A 23211-nucleotide genomic window follows, 5' to 3' on the forward strand; every position below is an offset into this window, starting at 1 on the left:
ATCGACACGCCCGTCGAGACACCATGGTCCGAAACCATAGGCACAACTTCCAAGGACTAACTGCCATGGACCAAAGGTACTTTTCACATGTACGCGCTTTTACTGAAGCCAACCTGCGTGTACACGCTGATTCTCCTTGCTGAACCTGCGTATATCTCTTTCTTGTCCTGCTGTACTGAGATCTGTCCTCTGATTAAGTTGCCATCACCTGTACCAACCTCTGAGCACCTGTACCAACTTCTGAGTGAGTTGCCATCAAGGACAACACTTGAAACATAATGCCAACAATTACAGGTGGAAGAGTGCACATTTTAGGTTAGTTTCTTGTATTTTTGTTTAAGTAGACTATTTAAGGTTGTCACTTTGGTATTTCATCTTCAGTTCAAAGGATTCGTATAGGAGTATGTTTGGTTGAATATTTATATTGCAGGTAGAGGTCTTTTGGATCAAATCAAGTACAGTCAAGTCAAGGATCCTTCTATTGTTTCTCTTGAGTACTATTTGGGATTCATATGGGCATATTTGATTTTTGCAGGTGGAGGACTTGAACAATTTGTTGAAAGAATCATCTCTGTGGCAGCAAGGTAACAAGAACTACAAGTCATGGCAAGCAGCAGTAGCATCATCCAGTGACATCATCATACAGTGATACCTTCGTCCACTGAGCAGTGAATGTCTGAAGCAAAAGCTCACTTCAAGAAGGCAGAGCAGTGATATCAAGGTCTAAACATCAAAGAGCAGAAGCCTGAGCCATCTATCAGCAGTGACAGGAGAGAAGTAGAGCCTTATGGACCAGTATCACTTGCAGCAACATCAACAACTGACAGGCAGAGCAGTCCGCCATTCTTGACCACTTTCTACTGCAAGCTTCCTCATCAGCATCAAGGATATTCTGAACAGCCGTTGTCAAGTCTTGTAAGCATTGTAAAAAACATTTGTCCTAGAGTCCTTTTGTAAATTGAATTCAAACATTGTAATTGTAAAAAGTTTGTGCCATTGCCTAGAGTTGAAGACGGCAAATTTGTATTGGGAAAAGGGCATTGGTTTGAAGTTGGGACAAGGGTTCTTGTTTTGTCGGTACAAGGGTTTAGGTCCTAGCGTTATTGGCCAGTCAAGAAAATCATTGAAATATCATTGTAACGTGGATCATTGTCCCTGGTATGGGAGTCCACACTTTTTGTATTCAATTTTTTGTCTTTACGGTGGTAGGGTGGTGCTAGGTTGGTGAATGAAGTCACCTTCAGGTTGGGGCCTATAAACACTTCAAGGTAGTAGGTTGTTGCTAGGTTGAGTTGTGGCTCACTTGGATGTTGAGGCATCCTTTCAGCTCATTGCTGATAAAACCAGGGCGTTGGGACGTCTTTCCAGTGGGAGCTAGAGAATAATGCTTTTCTAGAGTTCTAGGAAGTTGTAGCTTTCTTTTCAGTTGCGGCTGAAGATTAAAAAACTCATTAGAAAAGCATTCAGTGGTTTTTGACCAGGAGGGGGTTTTCCACCCAAAAATCTTGTGCCTATTGTCTCTATTTTTGCATTGTTGTTTACTGCTCTTACTGAACAATAATAATAATAACTGAAGATTAACTAATGCTCTGAAAAATATTAATAAAGTGCTAATTGCTAAAAAATATTGATTCACCCCCCCCAGTGTTTCCAACACTTGGAAGATCACAAAGAAAGCTAGAATGATGATCAAAATGGACCTTTCTAAAGCTTATGACAAGCTAAATTGGGAATTTTTATGTAGTATCCTAAGTGCCTTTGGTTTTGCAGAGGAATGGATCAAATGGATCTAGAATCTCATTTCCTCAGCCACCTTCTCGATCTTGGTTAATGGCTCACCATATCCACCTTTCTCTTTGTACTCAAGGGATCAGGCGAGGTGATCTACTATCTCCATTCCTTTTCATTTTAGTAGTAGAGGGACTGGGGCATTCCTTCAAGGCAGTGGCATCGAAAAATAGGTTAACAAGTCTTCGGTTGTATGGGAGGATCTCCCACTCACCCACCAATAGTTTGTAGACGATACCATGGGATTGGGAATTCCAACGATGCAAGAAGCTCGCAACTTCAATAACATTTTGGATCTATTCACCGCAGCCTCAGGTACGAATATTAATAGAAACAAATCTCAAGTATTTTCTTTAACACTTTGATTGTTCAACATGTGGCACAAGTTATGGGGATCCAAATAAGTAAACTTCCTTCAAAAAAATTACGCACTCCCTTGGCAGAAAGCTCTCTCAAATGGAGCCAATGGGAGGAACTTCTCACCAAATTTCACAATAAACTTGCAAATTAGACTTTCTAATCTTTGTAAATCGTTGGACAATTAGTACTCCTCAAGGCAATCCTTCAAACTCTATCAGTATATCTGTGTTTAAAAATGATGGCACCATCATCTATCGTCTAGGAATTTCACAAAATTTAGAGATATTTTCTGTGAGAGACTCAAGTCTAGATAAGAAGTGGGCTTTAGTGGTGTGACACAAATTATATTGACCAAAGCTTAACGGAGGACTAGGGCCGCGTGATCTATCCATCATGGCAACAGTAATAGGTGCAAAGATTTGGTGGGGGTAGCTTCAAGGTGGTCAGGATCTTTGGAAAATAAAATGGAAATGCAAGGATGCCCCTCAAACACCTCAACAAAATTTAAGGAAATCGAACACCACATCCTTCAATTCATTGATTTGGACCGTAGCAAGAAAAGGTATGAACTTGATACAAAAGCACCACTTCTAGGAGATTAAAAATTGTTGCACGGCTTTGTTCTAGGCTAACTCTTGGCAGCAATTACCCAAATTGGGGGACCAAATTGAGTTAGAGCAATTGAGCAAACAAATGACAACCCAAGGTAAAATCACAACCACAAATTACTAGTTAGAGGAGGAATCAGATCCAAGATGGCATCGATGGCTCCCGCCAGATAACTGGCTCCCTAAACCAATTGGGATTTTTTGGCAACAATTTTGGAGAAATTTGCAAAATCGACGGATCATTGTCTCTAATCAAGAGGATAAATTAAGATGGGGGTATAAATCCAATGGTATTTTTTTTGTTAGTGAAGCTTATCAACTAGAAGTGGACCATCAATACATGCAACAGTAAGAGCTATGGTCTAAAATATGGAAACAAAAAGTTTGGCCAAAAATATCCAATTTTCTTTGGCTTTTGCTACAAAACAAGCCATTAACATGGAAGAATATCCAAAAATGAAATTACCAAGGCCCCTCTCAATGCCATCTATGTCTTGTGCACTCAGAGAATTTGGAGCATTTAATCAACAATTGCACCTTCGTTGTGGGTTTATGAAATGGATTATCTTACAGTTTTATGAGAACATACAAAGATCCTTGAATATCTCAAACAACATAGTCAATTGGAGATCACAAACATTCACTAATCTTGTTCTTTGTTGAAATGTGGTAGCATTGGGAGGTATTCTCACAAGCCCTTGGTGTTAGGCTTGTGAGAGAGAAACGTTTATAAAGTGTGATTTTATAAGTGTATGGGCTTTGCACCCAAGGAAAGCATCCAATATTCTAATTTAATGTTGAGTTTGATGTTGTTTCTTGAAGGCAAAGGGGCTTCCAAGGCAAGTCATGGACAAGTATAAATAAGAGGCCAATTGAAAAAGCATAAGGTGCAACTCATATGGAAAAAGATGAGACGGGTTTCTTCTTGAATGAGCTCTAAGATTTGAAGGAAACAGTAGGCCTACACCTAGGGCAGCAAGTGTTTTGGATGGGATCTTTTCTATGGTGATAAGGGTCTTGGCTTTTGTGTTTTGTTGTTTGCAACTAGGAAGGTCAAAAGAGACCTAGCCACAAGCAACAGAGAAGGTTGCACCCTGAGGACCAGCAAGCTGGAAAGAGAAGGTCAAGACCTAGTTTGAGGGTTGGCTAGTCTAGTTGTAGGTTGAAGCAAAGGAGGTCATAGGCTCGTAGCATATCCATATTCAAAGAAGGTCACTGAGGGTTAGAAAATGGAGTTTGAGCCTTTATGGAAGGCTTGTAGGACAGGTTGTAGCAAGGAGGAGTTGGCCACAGGCCTAAGAAGCTAGCCACAGGAAGCAGGAGTTGTTGTGCGTGTTGGAGGCTGGCAGAGGGCTTGCTATGGAAGAAATTATAGTGCTAAGGCTACCAGGTGGGTAGAGAGCTTGTTGTTGAGCTAATTGTTAGCCTAAAGGGAGTTGGTTGGGCAATTTAAGAAGGGCAAGGAGTGACATGTGTGATGTAGTATGTGGCTATAAGTCGTGGTGGCAAAGGACATCCACTAGTCATTCCAATAAGGTAGATGAGAGCCTAAAGGATTCAATCTCAACCTAGGTATTTTGGACAAGTGTTTTGTCTTGTTGTTCGCATTATACAGGGAATTGTAAAAGGCCACCTTCCCTGGTACAAGAGCCCTAGTGTTTCTTGTTAAAGGAATAATAAGAAATTGGATTTGGGCATTAATTCTTATGTATTGTGCATGATCTAATTGATATATTCCATTGTAAAAAAGTTGTTTTTAATGTTTTTAAAGTTAGTCATTTCAATGTGTTTATGTTTTTTTTGTGTGAAACAACCAAAACATAGACCAGACCTAGGGTGCATGGAATTCTAATGTTGTTAACCACATATGGATCCTCTCACTAGGGTTCCTCCAATGAGGGATATTGAAAGAACACGATCATAAAATTTTCAAAGGGCGGTCTATCCCCTTGGACTCCACATGGAATTCTATTGTTAGCCAAATAAAGGAATCGAGCCTAGCCCTATCCTAGTCCCCTCAAGGCTAGTAAGCTTTAGGCAATGAAGTGAGACTCTTCTATGGGTCGTTCCCCTCCCCGTCTCTGGGACTGATCCCCTACCCTCCTTCCACCTCCCATGCCTCTAGCCATGTTAATTGGCCCCCTCCCCCACCCTCCTTCCATAAGTTAAATTTTGATGGAGTTTCCAAAGGTAATCCGAGGCCAATGGGATATGGGAGAATAATTTGCAACCAAACGGGTTTTCCCCTCTTCATTTACTCAGGAATGATTGGCATCAATGGTAATAATGCTACTAAACTTATGGGTATAGAATTTGCCCATGCTCAAGGCATCACAAAGCTCATGGTGTAAGGTGACTCACAAATTATCATAAATATGCTTCGAAAGCTCTAGAATGGCACCCATATTTATAAGGCTTCTTCAATCTAGAGATTAGAGTCCCTCTTGGAACAAGTTTCCTCCCTTATCTCTTGTATTCTTACGCACTTTCGATGAATTGGCAACAAAATTGTTGATTTGTTACTGAACAACGGCAGTTTAGAATCCTCCCCACAGCTAGTATTCGCTTGGAACCTCATGATTGATTCACCTCTGAAGGTCGATTACTAGCGGATGGCACAAAACGATCTTTTAGCCTTGGATGTGATCACTATCGAGGAAGAGAGGTGGGGTCACCCTGTCTGGCTAATGAACTGGGAGGATGTGGAAGCACACCCCCGGTAATGTTCAATGCCACAAGTTGTGATGGGTTAAAACAACATGCAAAGAATTACGGTGGAGATAAAATAGTGGCAGACAGAGGGTGCTTTATACAAGTAGTTCATCCATGTGATGGCAGCGGTCATTAATACCCCACTCAAGTTCTTAAACCTATGGATATGTAATGTAGAAACCCCAACTGCAAGTAGCGAGCGACGGACAGTGGGGGAAATATTAACGCAGGAGACAAGGGCTAAGTGGCAAGGCACAACTATAAAACACGAAAGGACTTTCATTGCATTATAGTTAATCCCCCAACTAGAACTCCATTGGGATGTGAACATTGTTTTCCTCTAGGCTTTGTGATACCATCAACAAACTCGTCATAGTGTGTTTTTTCCACAAATTGCATTGTATCAGTTAATTTGGATAATTTGCAGGGTGGCTAGCGTGGCGTCTAGGCAAGGGTGACAGTCTAAGTTGTTTCCTTTTTTGTTCTTCTCTCCTTGTTATTTTCAGTGAGTCTTTCCCTTTATCCTTCTTGATAACTTTAGTTCTCATCTATGGCTTATCTTAGTGTTTAGCGGTCCTCCCTTTCACCCCCCTCCAGTGATGTTGCTTCATTTCCTCTATCTCGCCCCTCTAACTTTGCAGTGGTTGTTCCCTTGGTGGTATTTTGCAAGCTTGCTAACTAGCGTCAAGTGAGGAATTAGTGATCGCGGGGTTTTATTGTTGCACCTCCCTCTCATGTGCTTCTTGGTGCCCCAAAATCCCTCCTTGATATACAGTTAATCCCTGACTCCTTTAATCCTAGCAGTGGTATAACAAGGTGCCCACCCTAATCCACTGTACCCCTGGGTTTCGCTTGGTCGTCAATTGAAATCAAACATTTAGTTGTTTTTCTCCCCATGTTGCACCAACAGGCATGCATTAGAGGGGCCACTTACTATCAAGAGTGAACCTACAAAGGTCATACCCACATGCACCATAAGCTAGATGAATTTTCTTCATGATACTGGGGTCTCATGCCAGCCAATGTACATGAATAACTCACTCGAGATGAAGGGGAACCATCCTCTCAAAGGATTTCCCTTTCAGATATGGAGGTTTTGATAGAATGGGTTGATTGGATACCGAATACAAGGCATACAAGGGGACATTTCAATCGATACAAGCATACTACGGATCTTTACCAACAGATGAAGCTTTTCCTGGGACAGACTATCTTGGACCAGCATGAGAACTTTACCAACAGATGAAGTTTTTACTGGGACAGACTATCTTGGACCAACATGAGAACCGCATGGATATCTTTCACTCTCTTGAACATCTACATAGTCACCTGAGGGGTCTGGATCGGAGAATGGGGAGGATTGAACAACATCTCAGAATTCCTCCAGCAACAAGGGGAAGCTTAGAGGACGCAAAAGCACTCAACCAGGTTGCAATCTCAGATTCAAACCCCTTGACTTAGGTGTGGAATGTTTTTGGTTCTTGACTTCTTGTTTACAGTTGTTTATGTACAAGGCCACATAGGCCGATGTTTTAGTCCTACTTTGGTTATTTTTGTATCTTTTAGCACACAATGGTATATTTGTTTCCCCTTTTTGCAATGATTATTTTCAATTCATAGATTGGCTTTCTTTTATCAAAGCTTGCCAACAACGGGAGCGGTGATTCATGGAAAAAGAAAGTGCAGAAATCATGCAAAGAGATAGCCTAGTCATGGTACGGTCCCAATAGCATGATCAATGTTCAAGTACATAATCATTGCCAAGAGTGATTGAAGCTAAGCTTTGATTTATGAAGCCTAGTGTGTTTCAATTTCGCGGTGTCATTTCAATTTGTAGGTTAGAAATTCAATTTTTGTTTCTTAGAAACATATTAAATAAGCCAGTGCAAGTTAGGAAATATAATACTGCACAAGTAGTGCATGACATCTCACAAGCATCTAAACCCCCGGTTGACAATTTAATGCACAAACTCTCTAATTACTAAAGTTATTAATTGGCTCATCAGTCCCAACACTATCACCTTTAAAAACCCTATAAGACCCATTTTTATAGTTTTTAAACCTCACTTTGAAAAACAAAGGTGGGGTGTTGAGAAGAGAAGTTTCTCACCATCTTTCATCGAGTTAAAAAGGGGAAATCAACTATTTTTTATTCCATTATTGGAGTTATTGTAGAGTGAGGATTGATTCCCATCTATAGAAAATTTATGTCTTGTAACACCACCCGGTTTCAATCTGTTTTGCACATCAAGTTTAATGTCCAAAACCAATTGTTCATTGTTGAAAGTTAAATAGTGTTCCATGGGGACGCGTCCCCCCACCTGGGAAACGCGTCCTTGCGCTTCCTTTTGATAACGCGAGGAGACTTGAAAGGGCGATGTTTCCTCCCAAAAGAGGAAATGTTTCCTGCGTTTCCAAAAAAAATTGAGGTCAAATCATAAAAAAAAGTCAAATCCCTAAAAAAATTATAAAATATTATAAATATACTATGAGTTGATGGGGGGGAAGGGCTTTTTTGGTTATTTCATAATTGAAAGGACCAACAACACGATGGGATGTTGATCCACAGGATGATGCACAGGTCGATATGGAGGAGGGGCTTGTTGAGACACAGATGGTGTTGGATGGTGTACCACTTAGCATGTTTGAGAATACAAGTGATTCTCATTCAAATGGTGACATGGTTGATCCTGATTTTTTCATGCAACAGCTGGATGCAGAGACTACCGGGGCATTACCTTGAGCAATTATGCTCTTTTGTCATTTGATATGTTTTTAGTTATCTGCTTTTCTGTTTCAAACTTCAATTGTAGACTTTAGTTTGTTTTGAATCTTGATATATGATATATTAGACTTAACTCTATAAAAATTTGAATCTTGATGTATCAGACTTGACGTTTCATTTGAATTTGAATTTTGAATCTTGATATATGATATATTAGACTTAACTCTGTAAAATTTGAATTTGAATTTTCATTGTACAATCTTAGAGTTACATGTATGATTGTATCATGATTTTTGTTTTAAATTTGTTTCAGTTATATGATTCATCGATTTATCCTTCATGATGTAAGTGTTGTATAATGATAACGACAATTAAATTATAAAATTTCAATGATATATTTCTAATTTTGACTTGGACTTGATAGTTTGTTTTTGAATCTTGATATATGATATATTAAACTTAACTCTATAAAAATTTGAATTTGAATTTTCATTGTACAATGTTATAGTTACGTGTATGATTGTATCATGCTTTTTGTTTCAAATTGGTTTCAGTTATATGATTCATCGATTTATCCTTCATGATGTAAGTGTTGTATAATGATAACGACAATTAAATTATAAAATTTCAATGATATATTTATAATTTTTTAGTATTTTACTATTTTTGGCGGGGCCCCTTATGTTAAAGACCCGGACGTCCCCCTATGTTCTCTAAAAATTGGTGGGGAGCTTTTGCATAGGTCGCCCCTGTGTTTCCCCGCTCCCCCGTCCCCACGTCTCGGAAACTTGGTGGAGCTATTGATTTAAACTTGAATATTAAATTGAAAAAAAAATACTAGGAGCTACCACTGCTCTTTGAAATCAGCTGACAAATTTCACAAACATGCACAAAAATTTAGACATTAATTTTTGGTTAATCAGAACCTGGAAAAACCCCAAAGGGAAAACCAGTAGGAAGAGCATTTTTCTTTGTTTTCCTCAGAGAAATTTACAGCATTAATTACAAACAGGTGTAATTATCCCCCTCCTTGAAATTTGGGCTAGCTCCTTGATTTTCGTGCTACTATTCTTGAAATTCATGCCACAGTCCAGCACTCTGCCTAGGATTTTGTGCCACTGTCCAGACTTTCCATCCTTGAATTTCGTGTTTAGGCCCTTGAAATTCTTGCAACTAACAGACTTCTTCTGCCTCGAATTTCATGCCACAGGCGTTGGAAATTGTAACTAGGTTCAGTCTTCATTATGACCTTTTGTAAACATGACATTGTATGTTTGTATAAAGAAAGAAAAGAAATTTTATTTTATTTAAAGCATGGGTTTCATGCTCAAGTTTAGGTCAAAAGCATGTTCTTCGTGTTTCTAGGTCTTTCCAGGTAAAAGAAGAATTTATGTCATGTAATATAGTTCAATTTGGCCCCAGATGCGGGTGTCATCGAGCCTGTCCACGGGAGGCCACATGCCTGGCATGGGCTGACACGTGATGAGCATGAGCCTTTATTGCCTCAAGCCGCCGATCCTTCAAGACGCGAGAGGCATAAGGGCGATCTTAATGGAGCTGTGGGAGGTGATGGCAATCCTGCAAGACGCATTTAATGAAGGTCATTTCAGAGGGAATGTTCAGGAGCTTAAATATGCTGAATCGGTGGGTAAGAGAGCTCAGAGCGACAGGAAGAATTCTCAGAATTCTGAGTGCCAATACCACGATCTGGTTATTGAAAGATTGGGTGAGGTCCGCGCCATTCTTGTGTTTTCTGGGCTCTGTCTTCGCTCAGTTAAATTCGATTCATACCCATTTTGGATGCAGCAAGCTACGGGAAGGGACCATAGCCACTGTCGGCCCTCCACTGCTCTGGTTCAGGAAAAGGAATTGGAGGATACCATGGTGCGGCCGCGTGAGAGGATGCCTAGCAGAAGAGGCCCAGGACGTGGAGAATCCTCTCGTCCTCCTGCAGCTGACGTTCATCATCATTGCTGCTGTTGCTACTGTTATCGAAGGGCGGGAGTCACCCCACTCTCAGCTGGTCAATTTCTGGAAGTGGGCAGCTCTATTGAGGGTGAGACCATACTCCCAGCATTTGGCTCAGTCACCTTTACGCTGGGTAGCTCCAGAGACAATGCAGGTGTTAATGCCCACATCTCTGTGCTTTTTACCAAAATCCCTGAGGAAAATGAAGAAAGTTCGTCATTGGTTCCTGCGGAGGATAGTTCAGCAAGCGAGAGGGGAAAGCGCCCAATGGGGGAGCCCTCCAATGCAGCGAGCAATTCAGGAAGAGAGTTGCCTCAACCCCCCTCCCAACTTCAAGAATCCGAGCTGCCAGCTCCCGCGCAGAATCCCATGGCTATGTGGGAAGGGGTTCCAGAGGGACAAGGTTGGAGCAGATTCGTGGAAGAAGAACCAGAGGAGTAGTTCCCAGCGGCACTCCTTCGTTTTTGCTTCCTTCTCTCAGGCTGGGGTCAGGGTGCTGGCTAATTTCAAGTTTTCGTTCTGCATCATAGTCTATTTCCTTTATGTCCTTAAGTCTGGCTCGCGGCTTCCACAGTTGCACTGGGTCCGGAGTCTAATGTCTGGTCTAAGCTTTATGTCTTTGCCTGTTTCTTGTCGGTTCTCGGTAATGTTATCGGTCTCTATAGTTTGTTTGGGCTATGCGTCTTTTTGGAATGCCCCTGCGTGGGTTGTTTTGAAGTCATTCTAGAAAATCTCAGAGTCATGTTTTTCAAGCTATCTGGAACTAGTGCCCTGCGAGGCAAAAAATATAAGTTTGATATCGCCACCCAAGGAGCCACAGTTGGCCCTGGGCAGCTAGTCTGTTTGATGTAAAAATTTACCTGTACATATTAATACAAAGTAGTTAGTATTGCCGAGAAAAAAAAATATATATAGTTCAATTTGGACTCATTGTAACAAAGAAAAATATTTATTTTGAGTCAAGAAAAGCCACTTATTCCTCCAAGACCAAGTCGGCCTAGTCAAGATGAAGTCAGCCTAAAGGAGGGCTATTCAACCCCTCAAGAAGCCTATAAATAGAAGGAGCTCGACTCATTTGTAGCATCATACCATCTCAAGTTTGATCTGCAATAGTGAGGAAGAAAAGAAGAGCTATAGGGCAAGGAAAAGAAGAAAAAGTCGAAGTCTCTTGGAGATCATCTCTTGGAGATCATCTCTTTCTATCCACACTTGTGAAGCTGCTAGGGTTCCTGTGAAGCTGTGAAGTTGCGGGAGACTGAAATTGCAAGGCTGAAGTTCTGAAGTGAAGCTGCAGGGCCGAAATTGTAGAAGCAAAGTTGCATGATTGAAGTTTTGAAGCTACCAGAAGAAGATCTCGCTGGAGGGCTGACTAGGTGCTTGGGAGGATTCTGCGCTTTGGTCTTTGGGTCTTGGAAGTCTCTTTGTGAACGGATTCTATAAGAAGAAAATATTTATTTCCAGGTTTTCCCCTTGGAGGGGTTTTGCCCTAGCTTGGAGCCTATATCTTGTGTACTTTGTCTCGTTGTGATCTTCATTGTTTTGTTAATTGCTTGATGAACAAGAAATAATAAGTAATAAAAGGCCAACTAATATCACAAGTAATTATCAAGTTAAGGAAAATCATCAATAATCTACAAGTCTCTTAATTTTCAAACAACAGGTCCATAAATATCTCCTCAAAATTCACTCCGCCTGACCTGCAATCTCTCCTCGATTTTTGGGCCTGTACTTTCCTGCAATTAATGCATTGTCTGCCTCAAAAAATGTGCTAGAAGTGCCTCAAAAAACTTGTTGCACCTGCTGTACCTTCTACGTTCTCAGGTTTCGTGCCACACCTTTAGCCTGGAAATTGGTGCCTCTGTATGGTCTTCTCCTTGTTTCTCCTCTCCTCTTCTCCAAAAGCTACACAAGAAGAATCAGTCTCTATTTGCCTCTTTCCCCCTTTTTAGTCTACATAAGGATGAGAAGACCTATACCTAAGATCAAGGGTTGAGATTAGATCTTAGCTTCTCTTGATCAAAGGTGGAGATCTAATCTCACATTGACCCCCTCTCATGTCTCCCCCTTCACTAATGACCCCCTCTAGTCACTCTAATAACTTCTTGTACCAAGTACTTTTTGCCTTAAAGTCACTTTAAAAATATAAAATCACTTTAATGTGATAAAGTAAAATGTACTTTTAGACCTCATTTACAAAGCTTCTTGGTCTAGATGAATTTGCGCATTTTGTAGATAAGCTTGGTGAAATTTCTACTATAACATTAAGGTAGGAGAATAAGAATATGTGTAATGGTCGTAACTAGTACATCTTCATTATTTAAGTCAAAAATTACATGTTGAAATGTTTTATAACTTTAGAGTTTAGACTAGTTTAGATTTTTGGATTATCCACTGATTAAGTGGAGTACAGAGTTATCCTTTTTCATGTACTCACAGAAAAGCTTATTTCAAAAAATAATGCTAAAGTATTCATATGCTTTCTCTCATTTTGCTGGTGTAAACTTTCTGCAGCTGTTTTATGCATTTTTCCTAATATATAATGTTACAAGATACGATCATTAGAATAATCTATTCTATCAGATATATAATTTAGAATTCCAAATTTGCTTAGATTGACATAAGATAAAAAGGGACAAAAATATTGTCCAACCTAGGTCAACAAATAATTTAGAAGGATCTAAATAAATCAGACTACACTAAAATGGCATGCCTAATCAGAATCCATTCACAACTGTACTTAGATAATGAGGAAAATAAGTAATGACATGAACACAAATTCAACCCATTTAAAAAGACTGCCAGCGTACTTGTGGCAATATGGGTTTTAGTGGGCCAAACAAAACATAGCAATATTAACCTATACTATTAACATTAAACTATTGAATGATGAACAAAAGATGACAAAACTGAAAGAAAAACCTTTTCAATTAGAAGAGTATTCAGCTTCTTAATCTCAAGTAAGTGTTGTTCTCGCTCATTTGACAATGCTGTTTCCAATTTATGAAGTTCTGTATGCAGCTCTGAAATGAACTTCTCCTTTGCACTTAAAGAAGCCTCAAGGGTGTTGCTTGAATCCAGGTCTTCTCTGCGCATGCAAAATTGCAAGATTGTGTAAATTATATTTCATCAACAAAACATCAATAGCAGTGGCTGCTGCAATAAATATTATTAATTTTAATACAGTCCATGCATCTCCAGTGCCAATTCATGTTCAGGAAATGTTTCTCTAAGAGGATCACAGAAAAGCGCTACTTCAACCATGTTCATATAGTCTAACCTATGTCACAAATTGCAAGTAAGCACATACTTGGAAATTGGAAGTATAGCCCACTTGCCCAAGAGCTCTAAACAAGAGGTTTCATCTAACAAATGATAATCTTCTTTTGGTCGAGCACCCTTAATGGATGGAGATTATTCCTATCCAACACAGTCACATATCTCTCCAATCTTGTTCTTCTCAATACTCAGAAATCTTAATCAGTTAACATATAAAATAGATACATCAACCAGGCAGAATAAGGAAAAAGGGAGCATTTGTGGTTACAGACAGCTTGTCCATAAAAAGCAGTTGTCTCCAAACTCTTGTCCATTTACTCTATCAGTCAGAATATATTAAGGTGACCATCTTAAGGTGACCAGATTTCAGCAAGGCAGATAGTGCAGGTCAGGACTCAGGATTACTTGTAACAAGTGTATGAAAGATATCTTTCAGTTTTCTTGGAGAACAATCAAGGGCATAGCTAATAGTCAAATAAGGCATGTTTAAATGTATATTTCAGGGCTCAAGGTCTTACATCTCCTGCAAAATTCTTCAAAGAACAGTCAGTTCAGATCAAAGAACCATCTGCAGTATTGATTGACAGCAACCAATTCAGTTGCCAATATAATTATGTGCTTGCATAATATCAAATCTAGCTTCCTCCAAGAGTGTGCTGCTATATTTAGAAGCAAATGCACTCTTTTTTGCATGAATATAAGGTCAGTTGAGCATCACCTTTGTACCAAATTAGTGAATGAGAGTCTGAATTGAGCATTTGTGGAGATAAGATGGAAAAAAGTGCCCCGTAAGTACCCCAAATCAGTGCTTGCATGAGATGAACATATCAGGTTGTTGTGAGCTAACTTTATTCAACAGGGGGCACTGTCTTGTTAATTAAAGCTAGACATTGTTTAAAGGAAACAGTGCTGGTGTTTTTTGAAGATAATTCTGCTATTAATGGCTGAAGACAGTGCTGATTTGGTGAGGAATATGTGCATATAGTTTTAAAATAGAGGCTATCTTTGTGCCCAGTTTAGCATGAGGTAAATTTCTGAAAATGGCACTGCTGTGTACTTTATTTTGTTAATTTTTCTTAGGGCTATATTTTGGTCTTTGCTTTGATGATTGCATTTCAACATTTGCATATTAAATTCACCCATAGGATCATGTCATTATTCAGATTTACAACATTATTCAGCAACATATGCAATTATATAGAAAGAACAACATCATCATCAATAATGCAGCAGAACATAAAGGAACAATAGAAGAAAAGCACTCACACATAGAGACACCAAGATTGGTCAAAGACCAAGGCAAAACCCACTACAGGGAAACCCTTTCAAATTCTTCTTATTAGATTGTCATTGAATGATTCAGCAAAAGGGAGTACAATGATCCATATCTTCAATCATAAACCTATCCAGCGAAATCAACTAAACAACATCCATGAAATGAACCCAACAATGCTCATGCTAAAAACCCTAATTCAAAAGCCTGTGATGAATTGTCACTGTTTGTGGTCAATTGTCAAACATTGCGGTCAATGGGCGAAAACTTCGGTCAACTAAAAATTCAACCTTTAGGTTCCAATCACAAAGAAGATGTGTCATGCATGGGGTTGAAAGGCTTCAGTCGAAATTTCGCCATGACATACTTGCCGTTGAGACCCAAAACCCTAAAAACAATGATGTGAGTGTCAGACCCTGTAATTTCACCTTCACGTGAACCAATTCCTCCATAGACCTGCCTCAAACCTGTGTGAGCCAAAAACAAGAAAGAGAAAAAATAGAAGAATGATCCAAGATGATTGTCCAAATGAGGTTAAGGTCACTCGTATTTATAGCCTTCCAAGGGTGTCCAATTTGCTTTAGGGCCAACCTGATCAAATATGCACATGTGGGCTTACAATTCAAAAATATACTTTCCCTTGTCCAAATTGAGCGCTTCAATAATAAAAATTGGTCCTCTTGAAAAGAAGAATCTCGTCCCATGGTTGGAATTTGTCACTAAGCTGCCAAATTAACAATTTTGGCACTTCTATTGGATTGGGTAAGAGATAAGATATAAATTATGATTTCTTTAATTTGATACATGGTTGAAATAAACATATACGGCACTGCTCTTGTGCCTTGAAGAGATCTAAACAACAAGTAAAGTCAACACATGTTTTGATTGTCATTGAATGATTCAGCAAAAGGGAGTACAATGATCCATATCTTCAATCATAAACCTATCCAGCGAAATCAACTAAACAACATCCATGAAATGAACCCAACAATGCTCATGCTAAAAACCCTAATTCAAAAGCCTGTGATGAATTGTCACTGTTTGTGGTCAATTGTCAAACATTGCGGTCAACGGGCGAAAACTTCGGTCAACTAAAAATTCAACCTTTAGGTTCCAATCACAAAGAAGATGTGTCATGCATGGGGTTGAAAGGCTTCAGTCGAAATTTCGCCATGACATACTTGCCGTTGAGACCCAAAACCCTAAAAACAATTATGTGAGCGTCAGACCCTGTAATTTCACCTTCACGTGAACCAATTCCTCCATAGACCTGCCTCAAACCTATGTGACCCAAAAACAAGAAAGAGAAAAAATAGAAGAATGATCCAAGATGATTGTCCAAATGAGGTTAAGGTCACTCGTATTTATAGCCTTCCAAGGGTGTCCAATTTGCTTTAGGGCCAACCTGATCAAATATGCACATGTGGGCTTACAATTCAAAAATATACTTTCCCTTGTCCAAATTGAGCGCTTCAATAATAAAAATTGGTCCTCTTGAAAAGAAGAATCTCGTCCCATGGTTGGAATTTGTCACTAAGCTGCCAAATTAACAATTTTGGCACTTCTATTGGATTGGGTAAGAGATAAGATATAAATTATGATTTCTTTAATTTGATACATGGTTGAAATAAACATATATGGCACTGCTCTTGTGCCTTGAGTAGGTCCAAACAACAAGTAAAGTCAACACATGTTTTGATCTGGATTTAAACATGAACACAACAAATTACAAAGATAACCATAAACACAGAGATGCAGCGGAAATAATACTTCCTTTCATTAATGTAAAATATTGAAATAAATCACAAACAGAAATGGAAATAAACCAGCTAGGGCAATGGTAGCTTATCTCTGAGAAGAGATGTGGCGGCTACATGCCTCTAAACTGCCTTACAATGAGGCTCAAGGGCATTTTTATTATTGAACAATAAGAGCAAACCCTAAATAACCAAAACCCTAACCTGAGGAGATGTAACACCAAGAGTTTATGGGCCCTGTTGGGGTGAGTTGGACAGCCAACTTCTCGGGGTCGTGACTTGGTCATATTATCTCCATTTGACGCGCACGATAACCCGTTGGAAAGATCCCTCCGAGGACTATGACGAAAAAGACATTTTAGATAGAAAATTGCTGGCTGTAGATGAATTCCAAAAAAAGGTCGTTTAGGGCCCCAAAACGGCGTTTAGGACCTGAAAAATTGCTAAAAATAGTAAACTGTGCTACAATTAAGGAAACTAAAAAACTGAAAGAAGCAATGGTGGGGGTCCAAGTGGAATTGGCAGGTGGCCACCAATATCCACTTGGATCATTCCTTCCCCCTTAGGAAGCAACGGTCCCCATTGCGTTGAGTTCCTCCATGAGATGAGGAAACTTCTTCTGAACTTGGTCCCTGGTGAGCCACTTGCACTAGTGAAGGAGTTGGCCTGCTTTAACAACTCGATACAATTGGATATTCTGCTGGCGAGTGTGCTTGATCTGTGTGTCCATGATCCGATCAGTTGCAGCTTGTTCCATGCAATCTGGATTTAACTCTCTGGGTGTGAGTTGTTTTGCAATGTCAGATGTGTCTAGTAATGGGGTTAAGTATGGCCAAAGGCGGTCCACATTGAACACTGGGTGCAGGCCAAGGAATGGGGGAATGTTGAGCTCAAATGCATTGTCTCCCACAACCTTGGTAATGGTGTAAGGACCATATCGGAGTGGTCTGAGTTTCCGATAGGCTCCGGTAAGGCGTTCCTTTTGCAAATGCAACCAAACTTTGTCGCCCACCTGAAACTTGTGTGGCACCCGATGTTGATCATGTCATTGCTTGTACTTGGCATTTGATTTTAGAATGTCATGGACCTGCTGGCGAATATGTTGGATGTGCTCAATGAAGCTATTTGCCTTATCTATTTTGGACTGGGCATTAGTCGAGTCTGCGTGAGTAGTTGCAAATGGCATGGCCACATCAATGGGACATAGTGGCTGGAATCCCAAGCCCCCCTGAAAAGGGTTGTGGCAAGTCGAGCTGTGGACAGCCTGGTTGTAGCTGTGCTGAACATAGGGGAGGCTCTCGTCCCATGTGTGTGGATGCTTTGAGTTGTACATGCGCAAAATGTGTACGATCGTCCTGTTGACAACCTCTGTCTGGCCATCAGTTTGAGGATGGAAGGTTGTGGACTTAGTGAGTTTGGTGTCCAGCATCAACCAGAGACTGGACCAAAATGAACTGAGGAACCTGCTGTCCCGATCTAAGATGATAGACTGTGGGTTCCCAAAGTGTACCCACACTCATTCAAAGAAGAGTTTAGGAGTGGCTTCGGCTGTGATATTCTTCTTCCAAGCCGCCATAATGGCCATCATCGAGAACCTGTCGACGACCACAAAAACACAGTCGTTTCCATGCTTAGTGAAAGGGAGGCCTGACAAGTAATCCATGGAGATGGATTCCCAAGGTCGACTAGAGGTAGACAGCGGGGTATAAAGGCCTTGCTTTTTGATGGTCAGTTTGGCAATGGCATAGGCAGTGCATGATCTAATGTACTTCCCGACATCTTGTCGAAGATTCGGCCAATAGAAATACTTTTGTAGTATTGCCACCATTTTCTCGACCCCGAAATGCCCAATAGCACGACTGTAGTGTGCTTCCCAAATCATCTTGGCATGCTCGCTTGAAGGAACACAAAGGCGATCCAGGTGGCATAACAGGGCATCCTGGAGGTCAAATTCTGGAACATGCTAACTCTCCAAGAGTGTCTAGTATGTGTGGCTGAATTTTGGGTCGCTTTTGTAAAGAAGTGGCCAATCAGAAGTCTCGTGCCCACAAGAGTTGAGCACGGTGGTTAACGCCATGATCGGTGGTCGACTAAGGCAATCTGCAACATTATTGGTGTTGCCCTTCTTATACTTGATATTCAAATGGAACTGTTGCAGGTATGTGGACCACTTTTGATGGTGATCATTCTGCGATTTCCCTTGGGTCTGTATGAACTGCAGGGATCGATGGTCTATGTGGATGACCCTTTCCTTCCCCAAAATGTAATGCTTCCATTGTCGGCAGGCCTGCACAATGGAATACATCTCTTTTTCATAAGTCGGATAGTTCCGAACTATGTCTGAAATTGTCTCACTGTGATATGCCATTGGATGCCCGTGTTGAGTAAGGACTGCCCCAATAGCATAGTCAGGGGCATCTGTCTCGACCTCAAATGGTTGTTGTAAGTCTAGTAATGTGAGCACTGGTGCCGAGCAAAGGCGATCTTTCAACTCTATGAATGCCTTCTATTGAGATTCAGACCAAAAGAATTTTGCTTTCGCTCCTCCCTTGGTGACTTGACTCAAGGGCCAAGTGATATGAGAAAATCCCAACACAAACCTGCGGTAGAAGTTGGCAAGACCTAGAAAATTGTGGAGCTCTGTCAGAGTGGTTGGAGATGGCCAATCCCGAATGACTTGGATCTTGGCTCGATCCACATGCACCCCCTGTTCATCAATAATGTATCCCAGATACTGAACCTGGGTCATGCCAAAAGTGCATTCCTCCAAATTGGCACATAACTTGTGTTGCCGCAGTGTTTGGAGAACCTGTTGGATGTGGTGGAGGTGCTCTTCCCAACTCTGGCTAAAGATCAGGATGTCATCCAAGTATACTACTACAAATGAGTCGATGAATGGCCGCAAGATATCATCCATTAGCCTCATGAAGGTTGCAGGAGCATTTGTCAATCCGAAAGGCATAACCAACCATTCCAAAAGGCCCTCCTTGGCTTTGAAGGCAGTCTTCCACACATCAGAGGGTTCGATTGGTACCTGGTGATATCCTGACTTCAAATCGATCTTGCTGAAATATTTTGCCCCCTTCAGCTGGTCTAGGAGGTCATCAATCCGTGGGATTGGGTACCTATTACTGACAATGATCTTGTTCAACGCCCGATAGTCAATACAGAGTCTCCAAGTCCCATCCTTCTTCTATACCAACACGATCAGGCTCCCACAAAGCAATGAACTTAGACGGATGTGACCTTTCTGCAGTAGCTCCTGAATCTGCCTCTTGATTTCATCGTTCTCCAGAACAGAGCACCAATAGATTGGTCCATTGGGTAGCGGCGCACATGGGGTCAAATCGATGGAGTGCTTGACCTGACAGTGCAGAGGAACCCTTGCAGGGGAGGTGAAGATGTCCTCATACTCCTCCACGACCTTGTCCATCTGTAGTTGTCGTGCGGAGGGGCCCTGTCTGGAGGTCATGGCCACTATCTTCTTCTTTCCTTGAGGGCATATCATCAAGAAAACAAATTTCCCGGTTTTGGAAATGAGCTTACTGCATTGTTTTGCAGTAACCAAAGAGATGGCAGTAGGCGGTGCTACCTCTGGTATCCTGTACAACTTATTTCCCAAAGTAACAATAACAGCACGGGGCCTTGATTCATACACAGCATGTCGCTTCCACAAGTATGGTTGTCCTAATAATACATCACAAACTTCAAGGGGAGCAATATCACACAATACCTCATCCGTGAAGGGCTTGATGTTGTATGGAAGGCGACACCACTGGCTCACGCAAAGATCTCATCCTTGTTGAAGCCACCCGATGGTGTACGGTTGTGGATGTGTTGTGGTCGGTAAGCCCAGCCGCTTCACGACCTCTGCCGAAATGAGGTTCTTTTGGCTCCCGCTGTCGACAATGAACTGTAGCGGGGAGCCCTTTACCCACATCTGGGAGTGGAAGAGACGCTCCTCCTCCTCTGGATCTTCGGGTTCCTCCTTTTGGATCTTCGTGGTGGCAACGGTGGCGTTGGGCTCCACATCGATAATCTGCTTCCCTTTTTCATTCCCCTTGTCAGGTTCTGACTCAGAGTCGGAACATGCATCTGATTCTGAAACCTTTAGCTCGGCCACCAGTGACTGCTTGGCCTGACACTCACTTGTGTTGTGAGTGGAGCTCTTATGGAACTCACACCACTTTCCAGTGTCTTTTTCAGCTTCGCAGTGTTGTTCTTTGCTTGCAGCTTTGGCGGGTTGTCTTGGGCCGCCCCACCTTGGCTTTGTCCTTTGTTTTGCGGTTTGGGGGCACCTTTTCCTTGCTTTAGATTCGCAGATCCAAAGTCTCGCTTCTTCTGTTTAAACTTTTGCTCGACCTTGACGACATATCGGTATGTCGTGCCGAGCGAAGAGATGTTCACGAACTCTATTTCTTTCTGGATGTACCTGTGCAGGCAGCCGCGGTATTTAAGTACCAAATGCTGCTCTGAATCCTTGATACCCAACTTTGTGCCAAGGGTATGGAAAATGTTGGTAAACTCCAGCACGTCTTGGTCCCTTCCCTACAGCAACGTGGTCCACTTTATGTATTGATCCTCATAGCTTCCGACAGGGTAGTACTACTCCTTGGTGGCATCCTGGAATGAATTCCAAGTGGGTGCGGCTGAAAATAGTGAGCCTGTACTTTCATCCTTCTGCTCACAGAAGGTTTCCCACCAGTCCTTGACGTGGGGCCTGCTTTGAGAAGAGTGAAAATAATCTTTTCCCGATTGGAAAAATCATGAACAGAAAAATAACCCTCTAGCAAATTTAACCATTTATCGACGGCATCTGCGTCTATCTGACCCTCGAATATGGGGATTTCAAAATTAACTTGTACCTTAAACGGTGTGGCGTTTCCAGAGTAGCTGTTGGAAGTCGATGCGTCGCCCCTGGGTAGCCGCTGAAGGATCTGGGCAAAGTTGTCCATCATCGCGTTCCTTTGTCGCTCAAGGGCTTCTTCGAGCAAGATTTTGATAGGATCTCCTGCCCCCTCGTCTTTCTTTTCATCTGCCATGGGAGGCCATCAGGATTTGCGAGGCTGATCTTGCAAAGGTTCGACCAATTCAAGCCCCAACTCCTTATATCCCGACCTCGTTGGGGATATGCAAAGAAAAACAGAGAAAAAAAGCAGACCGCTCTGATACCACTGATCTAGATTTAAACAGGAACGCAACAAATTACAAAGATAACCATAAACACAGAGATGCAGCGGAAATAATACTTCATTTCATTAATGTAAAATATTGAAATATGGTTACAAACAGAAATGGAAATAAACCAGCTGAGGCGATGGTAGCTTATCTCTGAGAAGAGATGTAGCGGCTACATGCCTTGGAACTGCCTTACAATGAGGCTCAAGGGCCTTTTTATTATTGAACAATAAGAGCAAACCCTAAACAACCAAAACCCTAACCGGAGGAGATGTAACACCAAGAGTTTATGGGCCCCGTTGGGGTGAGTTGGACAGCCAACTTCCCGAGGTCGTGACTTGGTCATATTATCTCCGTTTGACGTGCATGATAACCCGTTGGAAAGATCTCTCGAGGACTACGATAGAAAAGACAAAAAGATCTCTCCGAGGACTGCAACGGAAAAGACGATTTTAGACAAAAAACCGCTGGCGATAGATTTCCAAAAAAATGTCGTTTAGGGCCTCAAAACGGCTCCGGAAGTTTAGGACCCGAAAAACTGCTAAAAATTGTAAATTGTGCTACAATTAAGGAAACTGAAAGGAGCAATGGTGGGGGTCCAAGTGGGATTGGCGAGTAGCCACCAATATCCACCTCGATCATGTTTAGTGCCTAGCTTAGCCTTTCCTTGAGGACAAGCAAGTTTGGGTTTGGAGTATAATTTTAACATCCTCATAATCTTTTGATCAAGATAGAAACCACACTCCAATCATCACTTGGTAGGTTGCTTATTGATCAAGCAAAGCACGGGAGTTGTGTCATTCTTGAAGACGCATCTTATTCTCGGAAAGAACACTGAATATGGAACAATCTTCTGATTTGGAGCATCATCTACAGTCTAAAAGATAGGAGTGAACAAGATAATCATCATCAGTTTTCACATGCTCCATAGATTTGTTGAAAATCTAGAACAATGAAGTGATTTATGAACACTGATAATTACTTGTGATTATATATAATATATACAATTCTTTTAGCAATTACCACCTTTTCATCAAGCAACTATACAAATCAATCATACAAAAGAAAGCAGAGATCAAAGTACACAATATCAACACAATGATTACATTGGGAAAACCCACTTGGGGTAAAAACCCAGCAACTTCTTTCCTTAGAGAACCAATTCAACGAGAGATAACAAAGTCAAAGCTATGGCCAAACTAACCAAAAAGTGCAACCATCGAGTGTTCAAGTCAGCTCTCTAAATCAGATGACAATCATAAGAGAACAAAGAGTTTCAGCTCCTCCTTCCACAAGAGATGCAAACCTTTTATCACAAAGATCAGCTACAGAAGCTAGGCCCTTTTCACAGAGTTTCAGTCCTCTTTTAACTGAGAAAAATCACAGAGATTTGGTTCCTTGCAACAGAGATAATTTGACTTTCTTCAACTGATATATATCGTCTTCCTCCAACAGAAGTACCTCATACTTTGACCTTCAAACTAGGATACAAACCACCGTGATTACAACCCTTTTAATACAAAGATGAACCTTAGAAAGATTTGGTCTTCAAGAGAGATGTCACAG

At 41.1% G+C, this 23211-nt stretch overlaps 1 protein-coding gene across 1 annotated transcript in view; it reads right to left on the reverse strand.

Moving 5' to 3' along the window:
- The window catches only part of LOC149263774 (protein CASP), a 339103-nt gene that overhangs the window by 142119 nt on the left and 173773 nt on the right, over nt 1-23211 (reverse strand). Inside the window, exon 12 of the mRNA XM_089426687.1 lies at nt 13081-13246. Coding sequence (XP_089282813.1) covers nt 13081-13246 — 166 coding nt within the window. The remainder of the gene's footprint in view (nt 1-13080; nt 13247-23211) is intronic.

The sequence above is a fragment of the Pinus tabuliformis genome, chromosome 6, assembly GCF_031772625.1.
Source record: "Pinus tabuliformis cultivar Carrire ecotype Pingquan chromosome 6, CPIR1, whole genome shotgun sequence".
In the NCBI taxonomy this organism is placed as follows: Eukaryota; Viridiplantae; Streptophyta; class Pinopsida; order Pinales; family Pinaceae; genus Pinus; species Pinus tabuliformis.